Genomic DNA, 25,577 nt, shown 5'->3' on the forward strand with positions numbered 1-25,577 from the left:
AACTTTATTATTATTATTATATTATTATACTATTATTATATGTATTATTATTATACATATTATTATTACAATATAAATAATCTGTACCTAGGTAGTAGGTTGGTAAACAGCAACTGCCCAGGGAGGTACTACCGTCCTGCCAAGTGAGTGTACAATGAAAGCCTGTAATTGATGTTACATGATGGTAGGATTGCTGGTGTCTTTTGTCTGTCTCATAAACATGCAAAATTTCAGGTATGTCTTGCTACTTCTACTTGCACTTAGGTCACACTACACATACATGTACAAGCATATATATGTTAGGTAAGACACATATGCAACAGTTAGGCAACTTTATTCCGAAACGTTTCGCCTACACAGTAGGCTTCTTCAGTCGAATACAGAAAGTAGGCAGGAACAGTAGAGATGTGAAGACGATGTAATCAGTCCATCACCCTTGAAGTCGAAGAATTTGAGGTTGTCAGTCCCTCAGCCTGGAGAAGTTCAGTTCCATAGTCAGGAACTATCTGAAGATCAAGCGACAGTGCAGAGACTTAAATACTGTCGGAAGGAGAGGTGCAGACTAGTAGTAGTAGTGAGAATGTAGCCACAGAGTTCATGTCCCTCTCAGATCCAACAATTCTCACTTGAAAAGGTTGTCCAAGGTGTTTTCTGTACCAAGATGCCACGTGTTGCAGTGTCTGACAAGATGAACATCAAAATAGTATACAATACCGACAGGTTGTTAGGTAAGACACATATGCAACAGTTAGGCAACTTTATTCCGAAACGTTTCGCCTACACAGTAGGCTTCTTCAGTCGAATACAGAAAGTAGGCAGGAACAGTAGAGATGTGAAGGGTGATGGACTGATTACATCGTCTTCACATCTCTACTGTTCCTGCCTACTTTCTGTATTCGACTGAAGAAGCCTACTGTGTAGGCGAAACGTTTCGGAATAAAGTTGCCTAACTGTTGCATATGTGTCTTACCTAACAATCTGTCGGTACTGTATACCATTTAGATGTTCACAAGCATATATATACACACACCCCTCTGGGTTTTCTTCTATTTTCTTTCTAGTTCTTGTTCTTGTTTATTTCCTCTTACCTCCATGGGGAAGTCAAACAGAATTCTTCCTCCGTAAGCCACGCATGTTGTAAGAGGCGACTCAAATGCTGGGAGCAAGGGGCTAGTAACCTCTTCTCCTGTATATATTACTAAATGTAAAAGGAGAAAATTTCGTTTTTCCTTTAGCTCCACCCTGCCTCGGTGGGATACGGCCGGTGTGTTGAAAGAAAGAAGAAGAAATAATTTGTAATTTTTATTCACACAAAAAATATAAGATTTACTGTTATGCAGACTACTGCCTTACTGCAATACAGTGGACTCCCAGTTTGCAATATTAATCCATTCCTGAGAGCTCATTGTAAACCAAAATTATTGAAAAGCAAATCAATTTTCCCCATAAGAAATAATGGAAATCAAATTAATCCGTGCAAGACACCCAAAAGTATGGAAAAAAAAAAAATTTTAACACATGAAATATTAAGTTTAATGCACACAAACTGAAGAAGACATGCACAGTTTGTAGTACTCTACTAACAATAGAATACATGACACTTACCTTTAATGAAGATCTGGTGATGATTGATGGGATGGGAGGAGGGGAGAGTGTCGAACTTATTGTTTAGAAGGGGAATCCCCTTCCATTAGGACTTGAGGTAGCAAGTCCTTTTCCGGGGTTACTTCCCTTCTTTTATTGCCACTAGGACCAGCTTGAGAGTCACTCTCCTCTGTCACACAACAAATCTGTCCATAGAGCTCTGTACCTCCCGTTCCTTTACGGTTTGTCTAAAATGGGCCACAACACTGTCATTGTAATAGTCACCAGCATGGCTTGCAATAGCTGTGTTAGGGTGATTTTCATCCATAAAGGTTTGCAGTTCAACCCACTGTGCACACATTTCCTTAATTTTTGAAGTAGGCACAATGGATTCCACAACTGGCATAGGCTTCTCAGGGTTAGCCTCAAACCCTTCAAAATCTTTCTTAATTTCCATACTAATTCTCACCCTTTTTACCCCAGGGTTGGCACTAGAAGCTTTCTTGGGGCCCATGGTGACTTATTTTGCAGAAACAAGCACCAAAAACACTGATAATATGGAATGTACAGAATGTATCCTTAGATGTGAGCACACTGGCTGGCTTGTAAACACTGGCACGCACGGGGCAGTTCAGGCCACATGTGGACACGTCTTGGACGAATCGCGTATGGCGTTTTTTTTTTAATGGGAACCGAGGCAAAATTTTCGTGTTAAAATGTATCGAATACCGTATTTATCGGATACCGATGCCATCGCAAACCGGGGGTCCACTGTAATTGTATAAATAACGTCAACTCATTCACGACTACATATTAGAATGGACAGTGAAGTCATTTGTTTACTCTTGAACATAGCCAAAACAATCGAACAATTCTCCTACGCTGAGCTCAATTTCGAGGTACTTTTCGTCGTGAAAGCAATCAAAATCATATCTATTTCTGTAATATATCTTCCATTCTATCAAATGAGACCAAAAAACAAGAATACAACAATAAATACCACACAAAAATACCTCTAAGGGGTGGCTAATTGCTGAATAGTGAACTCCATTATTTATGCTCTGATTTCTTTCATTTTTGGTGTATGTTAAGAATCATCTTTCCATCATATACTGCCCAAGTTTCAATGAGATAGTCCAACAAACAAATGAGATCCAATTCCCTAGATCAAGAACAAGAGCCCCTCACCAGCATCAAGGAACCTCCCTTGAGGTCTGCTTGCTTATGGAAATTTCGCTGGCGTATGGAAGCAAAAAATCGACCCATCAACTGCTCATATTTGGAAAAACTCGCACGTGGATGCGCTTGTAAGCAGAGGTTCTACTGTATGCGTGTGGACCGTTTAAAGGTTAAACCAAAAACACAATCGAAGTTTTATTTACCTTATTATGCACTGCGTGCTGCTGGATTTTTTTTTATACTGCACACACAGATCACTCAGACCCATTCTCTCATATGCAGGCCCATCAGCTTTCTTCCACAAGACTGGAAGCCGCTAGAATTAAGGCGTAATATTACAGGACCAACACTGGCTTGCAAGCCAAAATATTATGGGACTGACAGTAAAAGGGTTAAGCTTAAATTTGTCAGAAAAGTGTCGTGACAACTGTGATAGCAGATTTTGACATTTCTAATTTTCAACAAAACATAAATACTGTGTTGGCTCGGGGTGGCAATACCAATTCTTAAAAAATTGGTAACCCCATCGCTTTTTTGCTGCGTCTCATACATTAACAGCTATGAGTGGTGGACCACTTTCTCACAGGTTCCCAAGCCTCGACTCAGGTTTCTTTGCCACAAGATTCCAAGCCTTAAATTAGTTTTTTTCTTTTTTCAACAGGATCCCAAACCTGAATTTGGGCTTCTTTCTGGTTCCCAAGCCAAAGCTGTTACTTAATTCATGGCAACAGAAAATTTTTCATCAGCACCATCAATGGGACAACAATACTGCCTGTTGCCAGCAACCATGTCCAGCATTGTTGAAAAATTTTCTGTTGCCATGAATTAAGCAACAGCTCTGGTTTGGGAACCAGAAACAAGCCCAAATTCAGGCTTGAGATCCTGTGGCAAAGAAGCCCAGTGAGAGGCTTGGGATCCTGTGAGAAAGTGGTCCACCACCTGTGGCTGTTATTGTATGGGTACCAGGTGTGGTCCCTAGGCAATGGGGTTACCAATTTTTTAAGAAGTCATAGTGGCACAGGCACCATGCAACGTCAAAATCTGCCATCTGTCACAACACTTTTTTGACAAATTTAAGCTTAATTTACAAAATAAATATCAGTCCCTATCAATTCAGATAACAATTTCTAAAATTGCCACTGAAAATTGTATAAGGACACCGAAACACGAAGTTCTAACTGTTGTTACTCTATAACAATAACTGAAAATTGCCTGGTTTTCATTATAATGTTGTACAAGCCAAAAATCACCTTATTTTAAAGCCTGTTTTCTCTCTTCAAGGGCAAAACACCTAACCAGAAAACAGATATCTTGTAGTTAAGAATCTGCTCTTTCTAATGAAGGGTTTTTAACCTTTAAACTGTCCAAATGTAGATCTACGTTCACTCGTCTAGCGCTCTGATTTAGAAAAAAAAAGGGGGGGGGAGAGAGCGAAGTAAAATTTTTTTATTTTGGGTCAGTACTTACCGAGATATAAGCCCGTGAAGTTTGTGCTGAATGCTCACCTGACGGCAACATAGACTCCTGCCGCTTGCAGAAATGTTGTCGATATACCCTTTTTCTTTGTTTTTATTTTAATTTATATATTTTTTATGTTCAAATAATTACAATTTATAATAGTTCTTGTGATTTCAAAGCCAATCTTTGTTCTGACACTAATATTAGGTACTGAAATAGTACTCAAATAGTCACAATCACACTGACAGGTGAACATTTTCAACTGCCTGGGACATTTACTATTGTCTAGAAATATATACAAAGTATTTATAGGTCCCAGCAATGTTTTAGACATGCTGGAGTATACCTTGAAGCATGGTGTTATGACAAGTGTCAGTAAACTGTTGACAGACAGTGACACTTGATGAATGTGCACTCAGGGAATCCTTATTTGCTTTCAATGTTACATATGTCTATCTATCTGTGTGTCTAGCTCTGCTCATCTGTCTTTCTGTCTATCTGTGTGTGTCTGAAATATATATGAAACTCCTTGAAGAATGGTGTTATAACAAGTGTCAGTAAATTGTTGACAGCCCAGTGACACTTGATGAATGCGCACTGCTCCAGGAACCCTCGCTTTGTTTTCACTGTTACACACAAACATGTCTGTATCTGTCTAGCTCTGCTTATCTGTCTCTGGCTCATTGTAAAACTGTTGGTTTATGAGTTGCTCCCTGATTCCTGAGGAAGTAAAACTGCATATTGCATCATGGTTATGTCTTATATCTACAAGCACAGTATAGCACTTTGTCTGGAATTTTTGGGTTATCCTAGGTAATTTACACTATATATAATAACTGTACTTATGTGTACATGTGAGAGACAGACAGAGATAAACAGAGATATAGACAGAGACAGAGCCAGCCAGCCTGCTGAATACATAAGAGCAAAGAAAGAAGGAACACTGCAGCAGGCCTACTGGGCCTTGCAAGGCAGGTCCATGTCACCCCCAGGATTAGACCAATGACCCACCTAGTCAGGTCACATCCACTGAACGAAGCAGCATGACATCAGACCTAGTAGCACAAGCTAGTCAGGTCCAACTCACACCCACTCATGTATTTATTTAACCTATTTTTACTTTCCTCTTAAAAGGGGAGTGCTAATGCGACCTGACATCAGCAAATCACCGGTGTTTGCCACGCTATTTGCTCTAGCTGGCGCTCAATTGAACTGGTGCTCCCACAAGGTACTAAGTGGTCCCATATTTTTTTAATACTTCACACACCAAGTGTTAACCCTTTGAGGGTCCGTGCTGTAGATCAACGGCTTTACGTTCAGGGTCCAAACCGTAGATCTACGCCATGAGCTCAGCTCACTCTGATAAGCTGTGAGCAGTAAATTTGGGCCTAGATATGAGAGAATACACCTATGTGGTATGTGCGCACCACATAAAACAAATCCTGCAACACAGTGCGTGAGAGATTAAAACAGCGACTTTGCAGTGTTTTTCTTGTGTTTTTTATAGTTGTATTTGCGATTTCTTGGTCTCATTTGATAGAATGGAAGATATATTACAGAAACAGAGATGATTTTGACTGACTGGTTTTAGTAATGGAAATGGGTTGAGACTGAGCTCAAAATAGCAGAAACGTTAAATTTTTGCTGATGTTCAAGAGTAAACAAATGATCCCACACGTCTAATACACGCCAGCTGGTGGGTCTAATATACGTTCACAAATGTGGTGATATTATTTATACAATTATTACAGTACAGTGGACCCCCGCATAACGATGGCATCACATAGCGATTATTTCGCATACCGCTTACTTTAATTGCAAAAATTTTGCCTCACATACCGCTTAAAAACCCGCTTACCGATTTTCGTCCGAGACGCGTCCAATGTGCGGCCTGAGCCACGCTCACATGTTCCGCCGGTGGCATTGTTTACCAGCCAGCCTCCGCGGTAACATCCAAGCATACAATCGGAATATTTCGTATTATTACAGTGTTTTCGGTGCTTTTTCTGGAAAATAAGTGACCATGGGCCCCAAGAAAGCTTCTAATGCCAACCCTACAGCAATACCTGGAGAGAGAGATAAGGGTGAGAATTACAATAGAGATGAAGAAAAAGATCATTGATAAGTATGAAAGTGGAGTGCATGTCTCCGAGCTGGCCAGGTTGTATAATAAACCCCAATCAACCATCGCTACTATTGGTGGTACAGCTGCTGCTGCTGCTGCACTGTCAGCTGCTGCTGCTGCTGTAGCACCGTTGTTGGTGTGGCTTATTGAGAATACCAAGAAACAATTAACCCCAGAGGATTTGCCACCCAGGATAACCCAAAAAAGTCAGTGTCATCGAAGACTGTCTAACTTATTTCCATTGGGGTCCTTAATCTTGTCTCCCAGGATGCAACCCACACAAGTCGACTAACACCCAGGTGAACAGGGAAAAATGCCTGGAACTAGTGCTCATATTGGTGAATTTAAAGCCAGCAAAGGTTGGTTTGAGAGATTTAAGAATCGTAGTGGCATACACAGTGTGATAAGGCCTGTTCTGGAAGAAAATGCCAAACAGGACCTACAGTACTCAGGAGGAAAAGGCACTCCCAGGACACAGTGTCTCATCAGTCATTGCTGCATCTTCAATAAAGGTAAGTGTCATTTATTCTTCATTTAGTAGACTAGTACATGCACAATATATACTGTGCATGTACTACTCTACTATTGTGCATGTATCCTTCTCTTTGTGTGTGGGAAAATGTATATTTCATGTGGTAAAAATTTTTTTTTCATACTTTTGGGTGTCTTGCACGGATTAATTTTATTTCCATTATTTCTTATGGGGAAAATTCATTCACATAACGATTATTTCGCATAACAATTACCCCTCTTGCACGGATTAAAATCGTTAACCGGGGGTCCACTGTATTGCATAACAGTAAATCTTCTATTTTTTTTGGTTTGAATAAATATTCATTATGTGAATAAAAAAAGTAACTAATGAACAGAGGAAATGTTAGTTTAGTCCCAGGAATGCCTGCATTGTTTATTCTGGACCCTATTTTGAAATTGGAATATTTTGAACTTTGCATTAAATTGGCCAAATTACCAATTTCCGATCACTTTATTTTGTAGTTTAAACAGTTGACTTGGCGATTTCTTGTGCTCAATCAATAGAATAGAAGTAATACTAGTGAAATAGCTAAGAATTTGGTCGACTGGAATAATATAACTGGCCTAAAATGGGAGTCAAAGTTGGCAAAATTGCCAATGCGTAAATACCGCTGAAACATCAAAATTCGAGAGAGCATAATTTCGTCAATTTTCCATCAAATTTCGTACTTTTTGTTTTATTACCTTCAGAAAAAGATTCTCTACCATTTCATAAGAAAAAATAACAAAATTATTTTTTTGAAAATTCTTGGACACTGGTGCACACTTTGAAATTTGGCCTTTGGACCCTGAAAGGGTTAAGACCCATTCTCTTGTGTCTAGGCAAGTCAGGCCTATTGCCCCAATTTTGAAGGAATGAAAAATAAAATGCTGATCTACGTTTGGAGCACTAGGTGAGCAAACGTATATCTATGTTTGGACAGTTTAACCCTTTGACTGTTTCCGACGTATAAATACGTCTTACGAGCCAATGTTTCTGACGTATTTATACGCACAAATTCTAGCGGCTTCAAATCAAGCGGGAAAGGCCTGGTAGGCCTACATGAGAGAGAATGGGTCTTAGTGGTCGGTGTGCACCCTGTGAAAAAATCTGGGACCCAGCTGTGCATTGTGGGAACGCCATGTTGTTAGTCCATTTTCATCATGCCTCTCGGTAAGAAGTTCCTCACTCCTCGGCGGATTGGAGGTCTTTTGTTCCCAAGTGATAGCTCTAACAGTGATGAAAATGTCAGTGACAGTGAATTCCAGGGTTTTGAAGTGAGTGTAACCGAAAAAAGTGCCCAGGATAACGTAATTAGTGATGAAAACCCAGATGACCCACAACCTTCCACCTCTGGTGCTGGGCCGGCTTGTTCACGTTCACGTTCACCTGTACCAGGACGAAAGAGGAAACTATTTGGTTGTGTACAACACCCAGATGATAGCAGTGATAGTGATAGTGATTTCAAGGTCATTGAAAGCAGTTCTAGTGACAGTGAGAGTGAATATTCCCCAGTGAAGCGGCAGTATGTACGACGTAGCATGCGGTCTGGTAGTGTTTCATATGTTGTTCCAAGGGGAAGGAGAAACTCTGGGAGCACATCCCATGGCCCTACACCACGACCTGATAGTGAAGATGATGAAATTGTAACGATGGGTATGAATGATGTGAGTGATCGAGCAGGCAGTGGTGGTGATAGTGAGGGTGGCGCGGCCCAAGTGGCACCATCACTGGGCCACGCTACTACCCACGCTGCTGACTCTGCACAACAACCAGCCTCACCCTACCCCACACTCCCACAACCTGCACCACCACAACCTGCACAACCACAACCACGGTACAATATCCAGACCCCACCAGCAGACCGCATCTGCGATTGGCAGGACGGTGACGAGTTTGTTCCCAGTCCCCATGACTTTGATGAAACACAAAGTGGAATAAAGCCATCTTGTCCACTTGGGAACAATGCCAGTGAACTGGACTGCTTTGAGTTATTCTTCGATGAACCCCTGATGGACATCATTGTCAGGGAAACAAACACATACTGTGATTACACCATGGCAAATACAATTCTCTCACCAAAATCATGGCTACACAAGTGGAAGGAGACAACTGTGGCAGAGATGTACCTGTTTTTTGCCACAATAATGCTTATGCCACATGTGTATAAGCACACTGTCACCACATACTGGGCAACAGAACGCCTGATTTCAACTCCAGGTTTTAGTGACATTATAGGTGTCAATCGTTTCCTGATACTGTTACGTATGTTACACTTTTCAGACAAAACCAGGCCTGACAGAAGCGACAGGTTATATAAGATCAGAAATGTGTTTATGTACCTGAAACAAAAGTGTTGCATGTATTTTTATCCCTTCAGGAAGCTTGTTATTGATGAGTCTTTGATTTTATTCAAAGGAAGACTCTCATTCAAGCAATATATACCAAGCAAGAGGAAACGCTTTGGTATAAAGCTATTTGTACTGTGTGATTGCAGAAGTGGTCTAGTTTTGGATATCACTGTGTACACTGGGAGTAATACTTTGAGAGATACCATGAAGTTATTGGGTATCTCTGGTGATGTGGTTCAAACAATGATGGAACCATATCTTGATAAGGGGCATATGTTATTTACTGATAACTGGTACATAAGCCCCTTACTCAGTGATTTCTTGCGAGTGAACTTGACAGACGTGTGTGGCACAGTGTGTCGTAATCGTAAACATATGCCAAGGTTCGACGCTGGCACTCGCAGAGGTGAGGTGCAAGCCTTTGCTGCCAATGACATTATGGCATTTCGGTGGCATGACAAACGTGATGTCACATTGTTGACATCAGTTCACAGAAACGAAATGGTACCCAGTGGCAGGGACAACAGAGACCAATGAACCCATTCTAAAGCCTGCAGCTGTCATGGACTACAACCTCAATATGCGCTTAGTGGACAAACGTGACATGCAGATTGGGTTTGCAGACTGTGTACGCAAGAGTTATAAGTGGTATATAAAACTTTTTTTCCATCTTTTTGATATCTCTATGCTAAATGCTTATAACATATACAAGTTGAAGACCAACAAAACACCAAAATATGGTGAATTTTGCCTGTCAGTAATCAGACAAATAATTGCAAAGTACCAAGGAGCAACTCCTGCAATAGACCAGCGCCCACACACGTCATCTCGTTTCAGGCCTGGTGATCACTACCCCATACAACTGCCTCCTACTACTGCCAAGAAAAATGCTCAGAAGAGGTGTTATGTATGTATGCATACCACAAAACGACCACAAACACGTAGAGACACTCGTTTATGTGTGAGGAGTGTGAAGTGCCCCTCTGCATATACCCATGTTTCAAAGAGTTCCACAAGCTGCAGCAGTTCTAGGAACGTGTTTAGTGACTGTACATCTATATACAGTGGACCCCCGCATACCGGACGAATCGCATACCGTACAATCCGCATACCGGACGCTTTGATCGCAAAAATTTTGCCTCGCATACCGCCCAAAAACCCGCTCACCGCCCTTCGTCCGAGACGCGTCCAATGTGCGGCCTGAGCCACACTCACATGTTCCGCCGGTGGCATTGTTTACCAGCCAGCCTCCGCGGTAACATCCAAGCATACAATCGGAACATTTCGTATTATTACAGTGTTTTTGGTGATTTTTTCTGGAAAATAAGTGACCATGGGCCCCAAGAAAGCTTCTAGTGCCAACCCTACAGCAATAAGGGTGAGAATTACTATGGAGATGAAGAAAAAGATCATTGATAAGTATGAAAGTGGAGTGCGTGTCTCCGAGCTGGCCAGGTTGTATAATAAACCCCAATCAACCATCGCTACTATTGGTGGTACAGCTGCTGCTGCTGCTGTACCACCGTCAGCTGCTGCTGCACTGTCAGCTGCTGCTGCACTGTCAGCTGCTGCTGCTGTACCACCGTCAGCTGCTGCTGCTGCTGTAGTACCGTCTGTTGCTGCTGTAGCATCGTCTGCTGCTGCTGTAGCATCGTCTGCTGCTGCTGTAGCATCGTCTGCTGCTGCTGTAGCATCGTCTGTTGCTGCTGTAGCATCGTCTGTTGCTGCTGTAGCATCGTCTGTTGCTGCTGTACCACCGTCAGCTGCTGCTGCTGCTGTAGCATCGTCTGCTGCTGCTGCTGCTGTAGCATCGTCTGCTGCTGCTGCTGCTGCTGTAGCATCGTCTGCTGCTGCTGTAGCATCGTCTGCTGCTGCTGTAGCATCGTCTGTTGCTGCTGTAGCATCGTCTGTTGCTGCTGTAGCATCGTCTGTTGCTGCTGTACCAACGTCAGCTGCTGCTGCTGCTGTAGCATCGTCTGCTGCTGCTGCTGCTGTAGCATCGTCTGCTGCTGCTGTAGCATCGTCTGCTGCTGCTGTAGCATCGTCTGCTGCTGCTGCTGTAGCATCGTCTGCTGCTGCTGTAGCATCGTCTGCTGCTGCTGCTGCTGTAGCATCGTCTGCTGCTGCTGTAGCATCGTCTGCTGCTGCTGTAGCATCGTCTGCTGCTGCTGTAGCATCGTCTGCTGCTGCTGTAGCACTGTCAGCTGCTGCCGCTGCTGTAGCACTGTCAGCTGCTGCTGCTGCTGCTGTAGCACCGTTGTTGGTGTGGCTTATTGAGAATACCAAGAAACAATTAACCCCAGAGGATTTGCCACCCAGGATAACCCAAAAAAGTCAGTGTCATCGAAGACTGTCTAACTTATTTCCATTGGGGTCCTTAATCTTGTCTCCCAGGATGCAACCCACACCAATCGACTAACACCCAGGTGAACAGGGAAAAATGCCTGGAACTAGTGCTCATATTGGTGAATTTAGAGCCAGCAAAGGTTGGTTTGAGAGATTTAAGAATCGTAGTGGCATACACAGTGTGATAAGGCCTGTTCTGGAAGAAAATACCAAACAGGACCTACAGTACTCAGGAGGAAAAGGCACTCCCAGGACACAGTGTCTCATCAGTCATTGCTGCATCTTCAATAAAGGTAAGTGTCATTTATTCTTCATTTAGTAGAGTAGTACATGCACAATATATATTGTGCATGTACTACTCTACTATTGTGCATGTATCCTTCTCTTTGTGTGTAGGAAAATGTATATTTCATGTGGTAAAATTTTTTTTTTCATACTTTTGGGTGTCTTGCACAGATTAATTTGATTTCCATTATTTCTTATGGGGAAAATTCATTCGCATACCGAACATTTCGCATAACAGCCAGCCCTCTTGCACGGATTAAGGTCGCTATGCGGGGGTCCACTGTATATATTATGGAACAATAGTAATAAACATTGTTTCGTATTGTTTGTTTGTGTAAACAAAGTGTATACACAAACTAATAGTGATAAAGTTTGTTCTGTTATTGTGTTGTAAACAATGAGTGTACATTTGAAGAATGCACCTTACATTGGTCTCACAGGCCACGTAAGTTACCTAGAACAGAAAAATATTGAAAAATGCAAGAAACCTTTGAATTAGAGTAAATAAAAGAATACCGGGTGGGCGGCAGTCGCCGCTGTTGCAATACGCATGTCACTTTCTGCAAACTTTGCGGCTCTATATCTCGGTAAGTACTGATGGCAAAAAAATTTTTTTAGGCTTAAAACACTCACAAAAATATTCCTAACATTTTCATATGAAAAAATAATTTTTTGTTTCGAATATTTGGCGACATAGAATGACAGTTTCAGAGAGGGGTACACAAATAACCCGCACATAAAAGAGAGAAGCTTACGATGACGTTTCGGTCCGACTTGGACCAACACTAACATTGTCATACTATCTTCTGACAAAGGTAATTCGGTAGTTATCCTTGATCGCAAGGATTACCTCCGTAAAGCTGATGTCTTGCTCTCTGACTCACGCACCTACACTCCTCTCGTTTCCAACCCTCTTGATCGCATCAAGAGAACTTTCAACAAAAAAACTAAGGACTCCCTCCGACCTCTGTCCTCCTGACTTTGACCTTGTTCAACGGTTTCGTGTCATCTGTCCCTCTCTTCCCTATTTCTATGGCCTTCCCAAAACTCATAAACCTGATATTCCTCTTCGTCCTATCATATCCTCTAGAGGTTCTGTCTCTTATTCTCTTGCTTCTTGGCTGGCCAAAACCCTCACTCCCTTTCTTGGTCTTTTTCTCCTGCCCACCTCCGTCACTCTCAAGACTTCATTGAACGGGTTCGCTCTCTCCCAACCTGTAAGATGCTTAGTCTTGACGTTGAGTCCCTCTTCACCAATGTCCCCCTTGATGATGTCCTTGATTTCCTTAGAGAGAAGGCCCATGAAGGGTTTCTTCATCTCCCTATCCCCACTGATGTCTTTCTTGATCTGATCCGCCTCTGTGTGGACTAACTCCTTTTCCTTCCAAGGGAAATATTATTCTCAAACCTTCGGTGTCGCTTTGGGCTCTCCTCTCTCTCCTGTCCTTGCTAATCTTTACATGGAATACTTCGAGACTGTTCTTCTTCCTACCCTCGATGTGCAACCTTCACTCTGGCTCCACTATATGGATGACATCTTTGCTCTGTGGCCTCATGACTCCAGTCTCTTCCAACCTTTTCTTGAAGCTCTTAATAATCTTGCCCCTTCCATTAAGTTCAAAGCTGAATGGGAATCTAATTCCTTGCTTCCTTTCCTTAATGTCCATGTCCACCGCTCAGATACAGGTTTTTCCTTTTCCGTTTACCGTAAACCTATGCACAGTGGCATGTACATTCACTACTTTTCCTATCATGCTTCCCCTGTCAAGAAAAGTGTTCTTATCTAGCTCTTTCTCCGTGCCCTCCGCATGTGATCCGCAGTTCCTTCCAGCAGAAATTTCCACTCTTCATAATTCGTTCTCCCGTCTTGGCTACCCTTCCCATTTCATAGACTCTGCCCTCTCATGTGCTAAATGCAATTTCTTCTCTCCCAAACTCTCTATCCATGAGAACTCTTCTATCCTCTGCCTTCCCTACATTTCCGTCTTTCTAATCTCAACAATTCTCTCCGTCCCTTAGACATCAAGCTTACCTTCCGCCAGACTAACACTCTTCGCACTAATCTCGTTCATACCTCTCCTCCCTCTACAGATGTTCCTGGTGTCTACTCTATTTCTTGCTCCTCCTGTCCTCTTCAATACTTCGGAGAAACTGGTCGATCTCTTTCTGACAGACTTAGGGAGCACAAAAATAGTGTTAGGCTTGCCGACACTAACAATGCTCTTTTCTGTCACGTCAGAGATCATAGCCATCCTATTGACTGGTCTTCTGCTAGAACTGTCTTCCCTACTTCCAACTCGAACAGTCGCCGTCTAGTTGAATCCTCTCTAATACACAACTTTCCTTGTATGAACCTTAGCCCTGGCTTCGTCTCTGTAGATGCCTTCCTCTCCCACTACATTGTAAAATGCTCCAAACTTCAGAACACCCGTGACTTAACCTGAATCCTCATTTTTTTCTTTTTCTTATTCTGTTACTTCTTCCTCTTCCCCTTTCCTCTGCTCCTCTGGGTTGTCTTTCTCTCTCATGTCTCGTGTTTCTGTTCCTTCTTCATTTATTTCACCACTTCCCTTTCACGCACCTCTGTGCGCTTGCTCTCCCTCTGTGGGCATCTAGCTCTCTTGCAATGTTCCCCTTCCTTTGTATTTGACTGGCTCGTCCTTTTCCCACTTCTACCACTACCACTACTACTACCTCTTCTTCTTCTACTACTACTACAACTACTGATGAAATTGAGACATATGTGCGGCGTCTGGTTGTCTTTGTTGTGGACGTTTCGCCATCCAGTGGCTGGCTGGATGGCGAAACGTCTATGATGGGGATGCCCGGGTGTTGTGCATGTGTCTTAATTTCATCTTGTCGGTATCATATACAACTCTTGTACTACTACTACCACCACATCTTCCTGCCTATATATAGCCGTCCTGCTCCACCTCTGTTAGTGTGACTTTGTCAATGGTCCAAGTCGGACTGAAACGTCGTCGTAAGCTTCTCTCTTTTATGTGCGGGTTATTTGTGTATCGTTCCAGTCACGGTATTGTGCCTTTTTTGTTATTCAGAGAGGGGCCTGAAACAGTCAAAGGGTTAATGGTTAACAAAATTGGTTGTGCTGTTTTTTTACTACTGGTTTCCAAAAAGGGCCTAAAATTCACCATGAAGTCTGTGAGGGCATTTTAAGGTACCAGTAGCACAGGAACTTAACACATTTTGTTTTGGAGTCTAATAATTTAGGATTTTGACACGGTCCACTAAGGAGGCTGGCTACAATAATGTCATATTAAAATAATGTTTTTCCTTAGAGGTATAGGTAGCTGAATTCAGGATTCAATTTTACGCATCAGATTATTTTGCCTACTTTGGTTTCTTATTTTTTGTTTTTTTACTAATACATCGGCCATTTCCCACAAAGGTAGGGTGACCCAAAAAAGAAGAGATGCCATCATCATTCTCTCCATCACTGTCTTACCAGAGGCATGCCTAAACTACAGTTATAAAACGGCAACTTATCAACACACCTCTTTCAGAGTGCTGGCACTGTACTCTCCACCTCCAGGACTCAAGTCCGGCCTGCCGGTTTCATAAATGTTACCCTGCTCACACTCCAACAGCACATCAAGTCCTAAAAGCCATTTGTCTCCACTCACTCCTATCTAACACACACGCATATTGCTGGAAGTCCAAGCCACCACACACACAAAACCTCCGCTACTCCTTCTCTCCAACCTTTCCTAGGCCAACCCCTACCCCTCCTTCCTTCTGCTACAGATTTATGTGCTCTTCAAGTCATTCTATTTTGTTCCTTCTTGTCTAAATGTCCAAACCACCTCAACCTCAAATGCCAAAGAGGACCTAAATCACGCAGAAGAAAAAGTCACTGCCAGGACACAATCCTATGAAAGACAGATAAACTCTCTTGTTCTGTGGTAATGCTAGTGGGGATTTCAAAGTGAAGCCTTTACTGGTGTATCACTCTGAAAATCCCAGTGTGTTCAAGGAAAACAGTGTTGTCAAGACTAAATTGTGCATGATGTGGAAGGCTAACAATAAGGCATGGGTCCCGAGGCAAATTTTCCTTGATTGGTTCAATGAAGTGTTTGGCCCGAGGGTGAAGAAATACCTCTTGGATAATCAGTTACCACTCAAGTGCCTCCTGGTAATGGACTATGCTCCTGCTCATCCTCCAGACTTGGATGACCAATTGTTGGAAGAGTGAAGTTCTTGCCCCCTAATACCACTCCTCTCATCCAGCCTATGGACCAGCAGATCATTTCAAGCTTCAAACATCTCGACTCCAAAGCAGTGTTTAAAAGATGCTTTGACATGTCCTGAATTGACCCTAAAAGAGTTCTGGAGGGATCACTTCAATATCCTCCACTGCTTAACCCTTATAGATAAGGCTTGGCAGGGAGTGACTTCCAGGATGATAGACTCTGCTTGGAGAAAATTGTAGCCAGAATGTCCAAGAGAAGAATTTTGAAGGATTTGGGGGCTGACCCTGAGATCCCTCTGCCTGTTGTGGAATCTATTGTGGCATTGGGTAATTCCATGGGGTTGGATGTGAGTGGCAAGGATGTGGAAGAGTTGGTGGAGGACCACAGTGAAGAGCTAACCACTGAACAGATGCAAGACCTTCATCTGGAACAGCAACAGACCACAGCTAAGGAAACTGCTTCAGAGGAGGAGGAGGAGGAGGAAGAGGGAGGGAAGAAGGTGCCTTCTTCAGTGATTAAGGACATTTGTGCAAAGTGGAGTGAGTTGCAAACATTTGTGGAGGAACATCACCCTAACAAAGCTGTTGCAGGCCATGTCTGCAACATGTTCAATGACAATGCCTTGTCCTATTCTGGGAAAATTTTGAAGAGACGCCAGAAACAGAGCTCTGGAAAAAAAATTTGTGCGACAGGGGTCCAGTGACTCAAGCTGGTCCTAGTGCCATTAAAAAACAAAGAAGGGAAGTAACCCCAGATAAGCACTTGGTTCCTGAAGTCTTTATGGAATGGGATTCCCCTTCCAAACAATAATCGGTCTTCCCTCACCCCTCCTCCCCGTCTTCTATACATCAACAAGAATCTTCAATAAAGGTAAGTGTTATGCTAAATGTTCATTTACACATTTTATTAAAGGTTTATATTGATTTATCATTGTTTTCTGTATGTAAATCTATATTTAATCTCTAAAAAATTATTTTTTGTTAACACTTTTGGGTGTCTGGAATGGATTAATTGGATTTACATTATTTCTTATGGGGAAAGTGATTTTGGTTTAAATGATTTTTGGGTTTCGTCAGACTCTCTGGAACGGATTTATCATATAAAAAGAGGGTCCACTGTATATTTATAGATGGGGTTGGTAGAGAAGTGAATGCTCGTGTGTTAGCAAGAGGTGTGGGATTAAAGGATAAAGACGACTCGAACACACAGTGGGAGATATCACAGTTGCTTTTTGCTGATGACACTGTGCTTTTGGGAGATTCTGAAGAGAAGTTGCAGAAGTTGGTGGATGAATTTGGGATGGTATGTAAAAGAAGGAAATTAAAAGTGAACATTGGAAAGAGCAAGTTGATGAGGATAAAAAATTTAAGTAATGAAAGATTGGATATCAGATCAGAGAGAGGGAGTATTGAGGAAGTGATTGAATTCAGATATTTGGAAGTGGACTTGTCAGGAGATGGGTCTATGACCAGCAGATGTAGGTACACGTATGTAGTCCCTCTGGGCTACACCTACTGGCTACCTACACTGCAGAACACAGTCATATTATTAGTACTTGACATACCATGTTCACTGAGTTTAATTGATTCTAACAACTACCTTTAGATGCCATCATAAACAAAGGGAGAAGTGCAATGAATAATTCATGCCAAGAATTGTAAACAAATGCGTATTAAGGGTGGTGACTAAACCAGACGCCAGATTCACAATTTTTTCTAACGCTCGACCAGAGAAAACGCAATGTTTACCCTCTGCCCGACTCACCACTCGATAGCATATAAACATTGCATGTTTATATACAGTGGAACCTCAAAATTCGAACGTATCACATATCAAACGTTTCAAAAATAGAACCCTTTTTTTGAACCAACTTTGTCCCTATTCTCGAACGCGCCCTTATTTTTAGATCGCCGGGTACCGGACCTGTCCGCGTCCCCGCACAGGCGACGTGAGCCAGTCTGGCTTTGTTTATGCTTGAGTGAACACTAACCTGTGCTCTCATTCAAACATTTTACGATTATTTCATTGTGTTTAGTGCTTGTGGGACTGTGAAATAAGCTACCATGAGCCCAAAGAAACTTGCTAGTGGTACCCCTGTGGTAAAGGAAGTGAGAAACACCATAGATGTGAAGAAGAAAATAATAAAGAAGTATGAGAATGGTGTGAGACTTGTTGAGCTTGCCAGGATGTACAGAGGACTGTGGACAATTATTTTGAGACAGAAACAGAGGACTGTAGGCAGTTATTTTGTGAGACAGGGGTCCAGTGACCCTCAAGCTGGTCCTAGTGGCATTAAAAGACAGAAGAGAAGTAACCCAGAGAGGACTTTGATACCTGAAGTCCTCATGGAGGGAGATTCTCCTTCCAAACACTAACCCCAACTCCCTCTCTCCTCCTCCCTATCTTCCAGATGCCATCACCAATCTTCAATAAAGGTAAGGAAAAATGTTATTTTATATTTATATACATAATTGAACACTATAGTATTTGTTGTGTGTATGTAAAACTGTAATTAATCTCTATAAAAAGTATTTTTTGTGAATATTTTTAGGTTTCTGGAACGGATTAATTGTATTTCCATTAATTCTTGTGGGAAATATTGCTTCGATTTTCAGACTTTTTGAATTTAGAACTAACTCCTGGAACGGATTAAGTTCTAAATTTGAGGTTCCACTGTACTATGTTTATATGCTATGTAAGGTGTTTCTTATATAATTCTGAAGAAAATATCATAGATGAATTAATGAAAATGTCTATATTAACCTAAAATAAGACATTTAATGTGCCCAAGAGTGATTATTATTAAACATACATCCCATATAAACATTCCATGTTTTTAACCCTTTGACTGTCGCAGGCCCCTTTCTGAAACTGTCATTCTATGTCGCAAAATATTAAAAAAAAAAAAAAAATTATTTCTTATGAAAATGTTAAGATTATTTTTCTGAGCGTTTTAGTCCAAAAAAACAAATTTGCCATCAGTACTTACCGAGATATAGAGCTGTGAAGTTTGCAGAAAATGAGCCGCGTATGGCAACAGCAGTGGTAAACTTTAGTTTACTTGTATTTGAAGGTTCTTTGTTTTTTCACTATTTTATTTTTTCACATAACTTATGCGCCATTGAGACCAAAGTAAGGTGCAATGTACATATATACACTCGTTGTATACAACACAATAAGCACACAAACATAATTATCAATATATTGTTTACAAAACTTGTTTACAAAAACAAACAATACAAAAAAATGTTCATTACTATTGTTCTATAATATATATACCAATGTACAGTCACGGAACATATTGCTAGAAGTTCTGCAGCTTGTGGAACTCTGTGAAACATGTTTTCATACACAATGGTGTTTTACACTCTCACACATAAAACCAGTGTGTGCGCATTTTTGTGGACTTTTTTTTTTATGTGCAAAGACAAAACACCTCGTCTGAGCAGTTTTCTTCAAAGTATTAGCAGGCAGTTGTGTTATGAAGTTCTTTCTTTCAACACACTGGCTGTATCCCACCGAGGCAGGGTGGCCCAAAAAAGAAAAACTTTCACCATCATTCACTCCATCACTGTCTTGCCAGAAGGGTGCTTTACACTACAGTTTTTAAACTGCAACATTAACACCCCTCCTTCAGAGTGCAGGCACTGTACTTCCCATCTCCAGGACTCAAGTCCGGCCTGCCGGTTTCCCTGAACCCCTTCATAAATGTTACTTTGCTCACACTCCAACAGCACGTCAAGTATTAAAAACCATTTGTCTCCATTCACTCCTATCAAACACGCTCACGCATGCCTGCTGGAAGTCCAAGCCCCTCGCACACAAAACCTCCTTTACCCCCTCCCTCCAACCTTTCTTAGGCCGACCCCTACCCCGCCTTCCTTCCACTACAGACTGATACACTCTTGAAGTCATTCTGTTTCGCTCCATTCTCTCTACATGTCCGAACCACCTCAACAACCCTTCCTCAGCCCTCTGGACAACAGTTTTGGCAATCCCGCACGTCCTCCTAACTTCCAAACTACGAATTCTCTGCATTATATTCACACCACACATTGCCCTCAGACATGACATCTCCACTGCCTCCAGCCTTCTCCTCGCTGCAACATTCATCACCCATGCTTCACACCCATATAAGAGCATTGGTAAAACTATACTATCATACATTCCCCTCTTTGCCTCCAAGGACAAAGTTCTTTGTCTCCACAGACTCCTAAGTGCACCACTCACCCTTTTCCCCTCATCAATTCTATGATTCACTTCATCTTTCATAGACCCATCCGCTGACACGTCCACTCCCAAATATCTGAATACATTCACCTCCTCCATACTCTCTCCCTCCAATCTGATATCCAATCTTTCATCACCTAATCTTTTTGTTATCCTCATAACCTTACTCTTTCCTGTATTCACCTTTAATTTTCTTCTTTTGCACACCCTACCAAATTCATCCACCAATCTCTGCAACTTCTCTTCAGAATCTCCCAAGAGCACAGTGTCATCAGCAAAGAGCAACTGTGACAACTCCCACTTTATGTGTGATTCTTTATCTTTTAACTCCACGCCTCTTGCCAAGACCCTCGCATTCACTTCTCTTACAACCCCATCTATAAATATATTAAACAACCACGGTGACATCACACATCCTTGTCTAAGGCCTACTTTTACTGGGAAATAATTTCCCTCTTTCCTACATACTCTAACTTGAGCCTCACTATCCTCGTAAAAACTCTTCACTGCTTTCAGTAACCTACCTCCTACACCATACACCTGCAACATCTGCCACAATGCCCCCCTATCCACCCTGTCATACGCCTTTTCCAAATCCATAAATGCCACAAAGACCTCTTTAGCCTTATCTAAATACTGTTCACTTATATGTTTCACTGTAAACACCTGGTCCACACACCCCCTACCTTTCCTAAAGCCTCCTTGTTCACCTGCTATCCTATTCTTCGTCTTACTCTTAATTCTTTCAATAATAACTCTACCATACACTTTACCAGGTATACTCAACAGACTTATCCCCCTATAATTTTCGCACTCTCTTTTATCCCCTTTGCCTTTATACAAAGGAACTATGCATGCTCTCTGCCAATCCCTAGGTACCTTACCCTCTTCCATACATTTATTAAATAATTGCACCAACCACTCCAAAACTATATCCCCACCTGCTTTTATCATTTCTATCTTTATCCCATCAATCCCGGCTGCCATACCCCCTTTCATTTTACCTACTGCCTCACGAACTTCCTCCACACTCACAACTGGCTCTTCCTCACTCCTGCAAGATGTTATTCCTCCTTGCCCTATACACGAAATCACAGCTTCCCTATCTTCATCAACATTTAACAATTCCTCAAAATATTCCCTCCATCTTCCCAATACCTCTAACTCTCCATTTAATAACTCTCCTCTCCTATTTTTAACTGACAAATCCATTTGTTCTCTAGGCTTCCTTAACTTGTTAATCTCACTCCAAAACTTTTTTTTGTTTTCAACAAAATTTGTTGATAACATCTCACCCACTCTCTCATTTGCTCTCTTTTTACATTGCTTCACCACTCTCTTAACCTCTCTCTTTTTCTCCATATACTCTTCCCTCCTTGCATCACTTCTACTTTGTAAAAACTTCTCATATGCTAACTTTTTCTCCCTTACTACTCTCTTTACATCATCATTCCACCAATCGCTCCTCTTCCCTCCCGCACCCACTTTCCTGTTATGTAGTTATCCTAGGTAAATGGTTGTGTGTCATCATTCCTTCCTTCCTACTTTCCTGCATTCCTTTCCTTCATTCCTTTCCTGTATTCCTTTCCTACCTCTCTTCCTACATTCCTTTATCTGTCCTTCCTTCATTCCTGCCTTCCCTTCTTGCTTCTGGTTTCTATAATATATATACACATATATAGTCACTACTTTCATATAACTGCTATTATCTCCATTCAGCAAGCTTTTCTTGTGTGTGAGTGTGTGGCTTATAATTGTTTTGAGTCAGGAGTCGGCAGCTGTCAAAATGACATATTGTCTCATTGCTCACTCCCCCTACTGCCTGTCAAAACAATGGGATCGGATGCTGCTTCCCCTCCATTCTAATTACCTTTCTCCCTCATTCTATCTCTTTCAATCTGTCCATCTCTGTCTCACAGGTACACATAAATACAAGTATACATAGTGTAAATTACCTAGGATAACTCAAGAAATCCAGACAAAGTGCTATACTCTGCTTGAAGATGTGAGTAAACGTGATGACGCAGTCTTGTGGCTCTCTCTGAGACAGAGAGCTAGACGGATAGACAGGGAGCTTGGCAGACAGACAAATAGACAGACAGACAAATGTTTGTGTACCAGCAAAAACAGAGGGAGGGGGATGGTCATCTAATCTTTTCTTATCAGCTGCCCCCTCTCTCCACCCTCCTTTACCCTCATCAAACATCAGCTCTTATCAGATGTTATCTCACCTTATCTTGTCACTGTCATGGGTGAACTGTTTTCCATGCTTCAAGGGAACATATTATTATTCTTCCTTCTCTTCTTCCTCCTCCTCCTCTTCCTCCTCCTCCTCTTCCTCCTCCTCCTCTTCTTCCTCCTCCTCCTCCATTCTTCTGGTATACTGGGCATTGCTTTTGGTCTCAAACTCCTCAAAACCATGAAATTGATCTTCACTGACACTTCCATCTGTGTTAGAGCATCACTTGGGAAGAGAAGAGTCCCAGATTTGCTGGGGAATCACATATTTCTTACCGCTAGGCATGCTGAAAAAGGACAACTGAAATGGTATTCCCACAATGCACCACTGGATCCCCGATTTTTTTTATATAGTGCACACTGACTATGGAGACCCATTCTCTCACATGTGGGCCTACCAGTTTTCTCCTGCTTGATTTGAAGCCGCTAGAATTTATGTGTATTGATACGTCAGAAACAGTGGTGTGTAAGACGTATTTATACAGCGTAAACAGTTAAAGAGTTAAATACTATGTAACGTGTTTCTTATATAATTCTGAAGAAAATATTGATGGGTTAATGAAAATGTCTATATAAACCTAAAATAAGACATTTAATGTGCCCAAGTGATTATTACAGTGGACTCTCCCTTTTCATGACTAATCCGTTCCAGCGAGTCTGACAAAATGTAAAATTCATGAAAGCTGAAATCATTTTCCTCATAAGAAATAATGTAAATCCAATTAATCCGTTTCAGACACCCAAAAGTATAAAAAAAAATACATTTTATAGAGAATAACTATATTCCAAGGCTTATTTATCTATCACAATTCATCTAATATGACATAATAAACAATATCAATAACACAGAAACATGATATATACTCTAGAATGAACAAAATATGTAATTTTGTATGTGAGGAGTAAGTGGTGGTGGTGTTATTGTTGGGTTTATAAGGGCCACTGAGAGAAGCCGTACATATTAATGGTAGTGGAGGTGGCAGCAGAAGCCTGGACCCAACACTATCCACACAATGTACATAATTTATAAATAAGAAATATTTATACTTTATAAATAAGAAATATTTACACCTACCCTAGGTAGTAGGTTGGTAGACAGCAACCACCCAGGGAGGTACTACCGTCCTGCCAAGTGAGTGTAAAACGAAAGCCTGTAATTGTTTTACATGATGGTAGGATTGCTGGTGTCCACTTTTCTGTCTCAAATATGCAAGGTTTCAGGTACGTCTTGCTACTTCTACTTACACTTAGGTCACACTACACATACATGTACAAGCATATACTATATACACACCCCTCTGGGTTTTCTTCTAGTTCTTATTCTTGTTTATTTCCTCTTATCTCCATGGGGAAGTGGAATAGAATTCTTCCTCTGTAAGCCATGCGTGTTGTAAGAGGCGACTAAAATGCCGGGAGCAAGGAGCTAGTAACCTCTTCTCCTGTATATATTACTAAATGTAAAAGGAGAAACTTTCGTTTTATCTTTTGGGCCACCCTGCCTTGGTGGGATACGGCCGGTGTGTTGAGAGAAAGAAAGAAGAAATAAGAAATATTTACACCTATCCTAGTTAGTAGGTTGGTAGACAGCAACCACCCAGGGAGGTACTACCGTCCTGCCAAATGAGTGTACAACGAAAGCCTGTAATTGTTTTACATGATGGTAGGATTGCTGGTGTCCTTTTTTCTGTCTCATAAACATGCAAGATTTCAGGTACATCTTGCTACTTCTACTTACACTTAGGTCACACTGAGGCCTGGTCACAGACCGGGCCATGGGGGCGTTGACCCCCGGAACTCTCTCCAGGTAAACACTACACATACATGTACAAGCATATATATAATATACACACCCCTCTGGATTTTCTGCTATTTTCTTTCTAGTTCTTATTCTTGTTTATTTTCTCTTATCTCCATGGGGAAGCGGAACAGAATTCTTCCTCCATAAGCCATGCGTGTTGTAAGAGGTGACTAAAATGCTGGGGGCAAGGGGCTAGTAACCCCTTCTTTTGTATAAATTACTAAATTTAAAAAGAGAAACTTTTGTTTTTCTTTTTGGGCCACCCTGCCTTGGTGGGATACGGTCAGTTTGTCGTAAAAAAAAGAAAAAACAAATTTACACTTACTGTACCTTGGAGGAGCTGGCATTGGTTCAGGGTGGTGAAAGATGGGCAGGGCAGCGTATGTTTGTCAGTGGCCCTATATACCTCCAATAACACTGGAGGAGTTAGCTTCGTTTCATCCTTTTTCTATCGCTTAATTGCTTAACTTACTTGCTACACTGTTCATGCTACATTTCATTGCTGCCTGGCGCTATAGCCTTTATCGACTCCGGCTGCTTTAGTATCGCACATATCATAGAGTCACTGAAGAGGGCACATTCTCCCTCCTCCACTTTGGTACTTTGTTACAAGTTTTTTCTTGAATTCTATCATGTTTCTCACCTTTATCAACGGGCTGGCACTAGCAGCTTTCTTTGGGCCTTTGGTGGCTTATTTAGCAGTCACACAGAATAAACAAGTGCAAAAAACAATGAATTATTACAAATTGTTTCCTATGACCTCAAAGGATAATGTTCACTCACTGAAAAACAAAGCGATGCTGCCTCATAATGCATGTGTCTGGTACCAACGATTGCCACGCGGATGCACGAAATCCGGGGGGGGGGGGGGGGGGGTTTGGCCGAAAAAATTGCTCAATTTCCGAATTAGTCGATTTCCACACCAGCTTGCATCAGAGCTGCATTCTCTGTCCCAGAGTCTGTACCCTGTTGTCTGGTCTTCTGGCTCCTTCTATAATCTTTATAACCTTACATTTGCTGGAGGTAGCTTATCTACCGTTATTCTGAAAAGGTACTCTCTCTACCATAACAGAAATTTTTTGTTTTTAAATGTGAGCTCAGCGTTATTAACCCTTTCACTGTTCAGATCTTAAAAATTAATATTACTACCAGTGTTCACTTTAAAAAAAACAATCTGAAATGGTAGAGAATCTTTTTCTGAGGGTAGTGACATCAAAAGTAAGAAGTTTAATGGATAACTTACGTAATTACGCAGGCA

General features: G+C 41.6%; 1 protein-coding gene across 2 annotated transcripts in view; it reads right to left on the minus strand.

Annotated features, from left to right (window-relative positions):
* The window catches only part of LOC128694295 (histone-lysine N-methyltransferase 2B-like), a 124,895-nt gene that overhangs the window by 66,702 nt on the left and 32,616 nt on the right, over positions 1-25,577 (minus strand). The window contains exon 5 of one of the 2 annotated variants that reach the window (XM_070091871.1): positions 2,967-3,079. The exons of the other annotated variant lie outside the window; for it this stretch is intronic. Within the exon in view, the coding sequence (XP_069947972.1) occupies positions 2,967-3,079 (113 nt within the window). The remainder of the gene's footprint in view (positions 1-2,966; positions 3,080-25,577) is intronic. 2 annotated transcript variants of the gene reach the window in all.

Source organism: Cherax quadricarinatus, chromosome 3, assembly GCF_038502225.1.
Source record: "Cherax quadricarinatus isolate ZL_2023a chromosome 3, ASM3850222v1, whole genome shotgun sequence".
NCBI lineage: Eukaryota > Metazoa > Arthropoda > Malacostraca > Decapoda > Parastacidae > Cherax > Cherax quadricarinatus.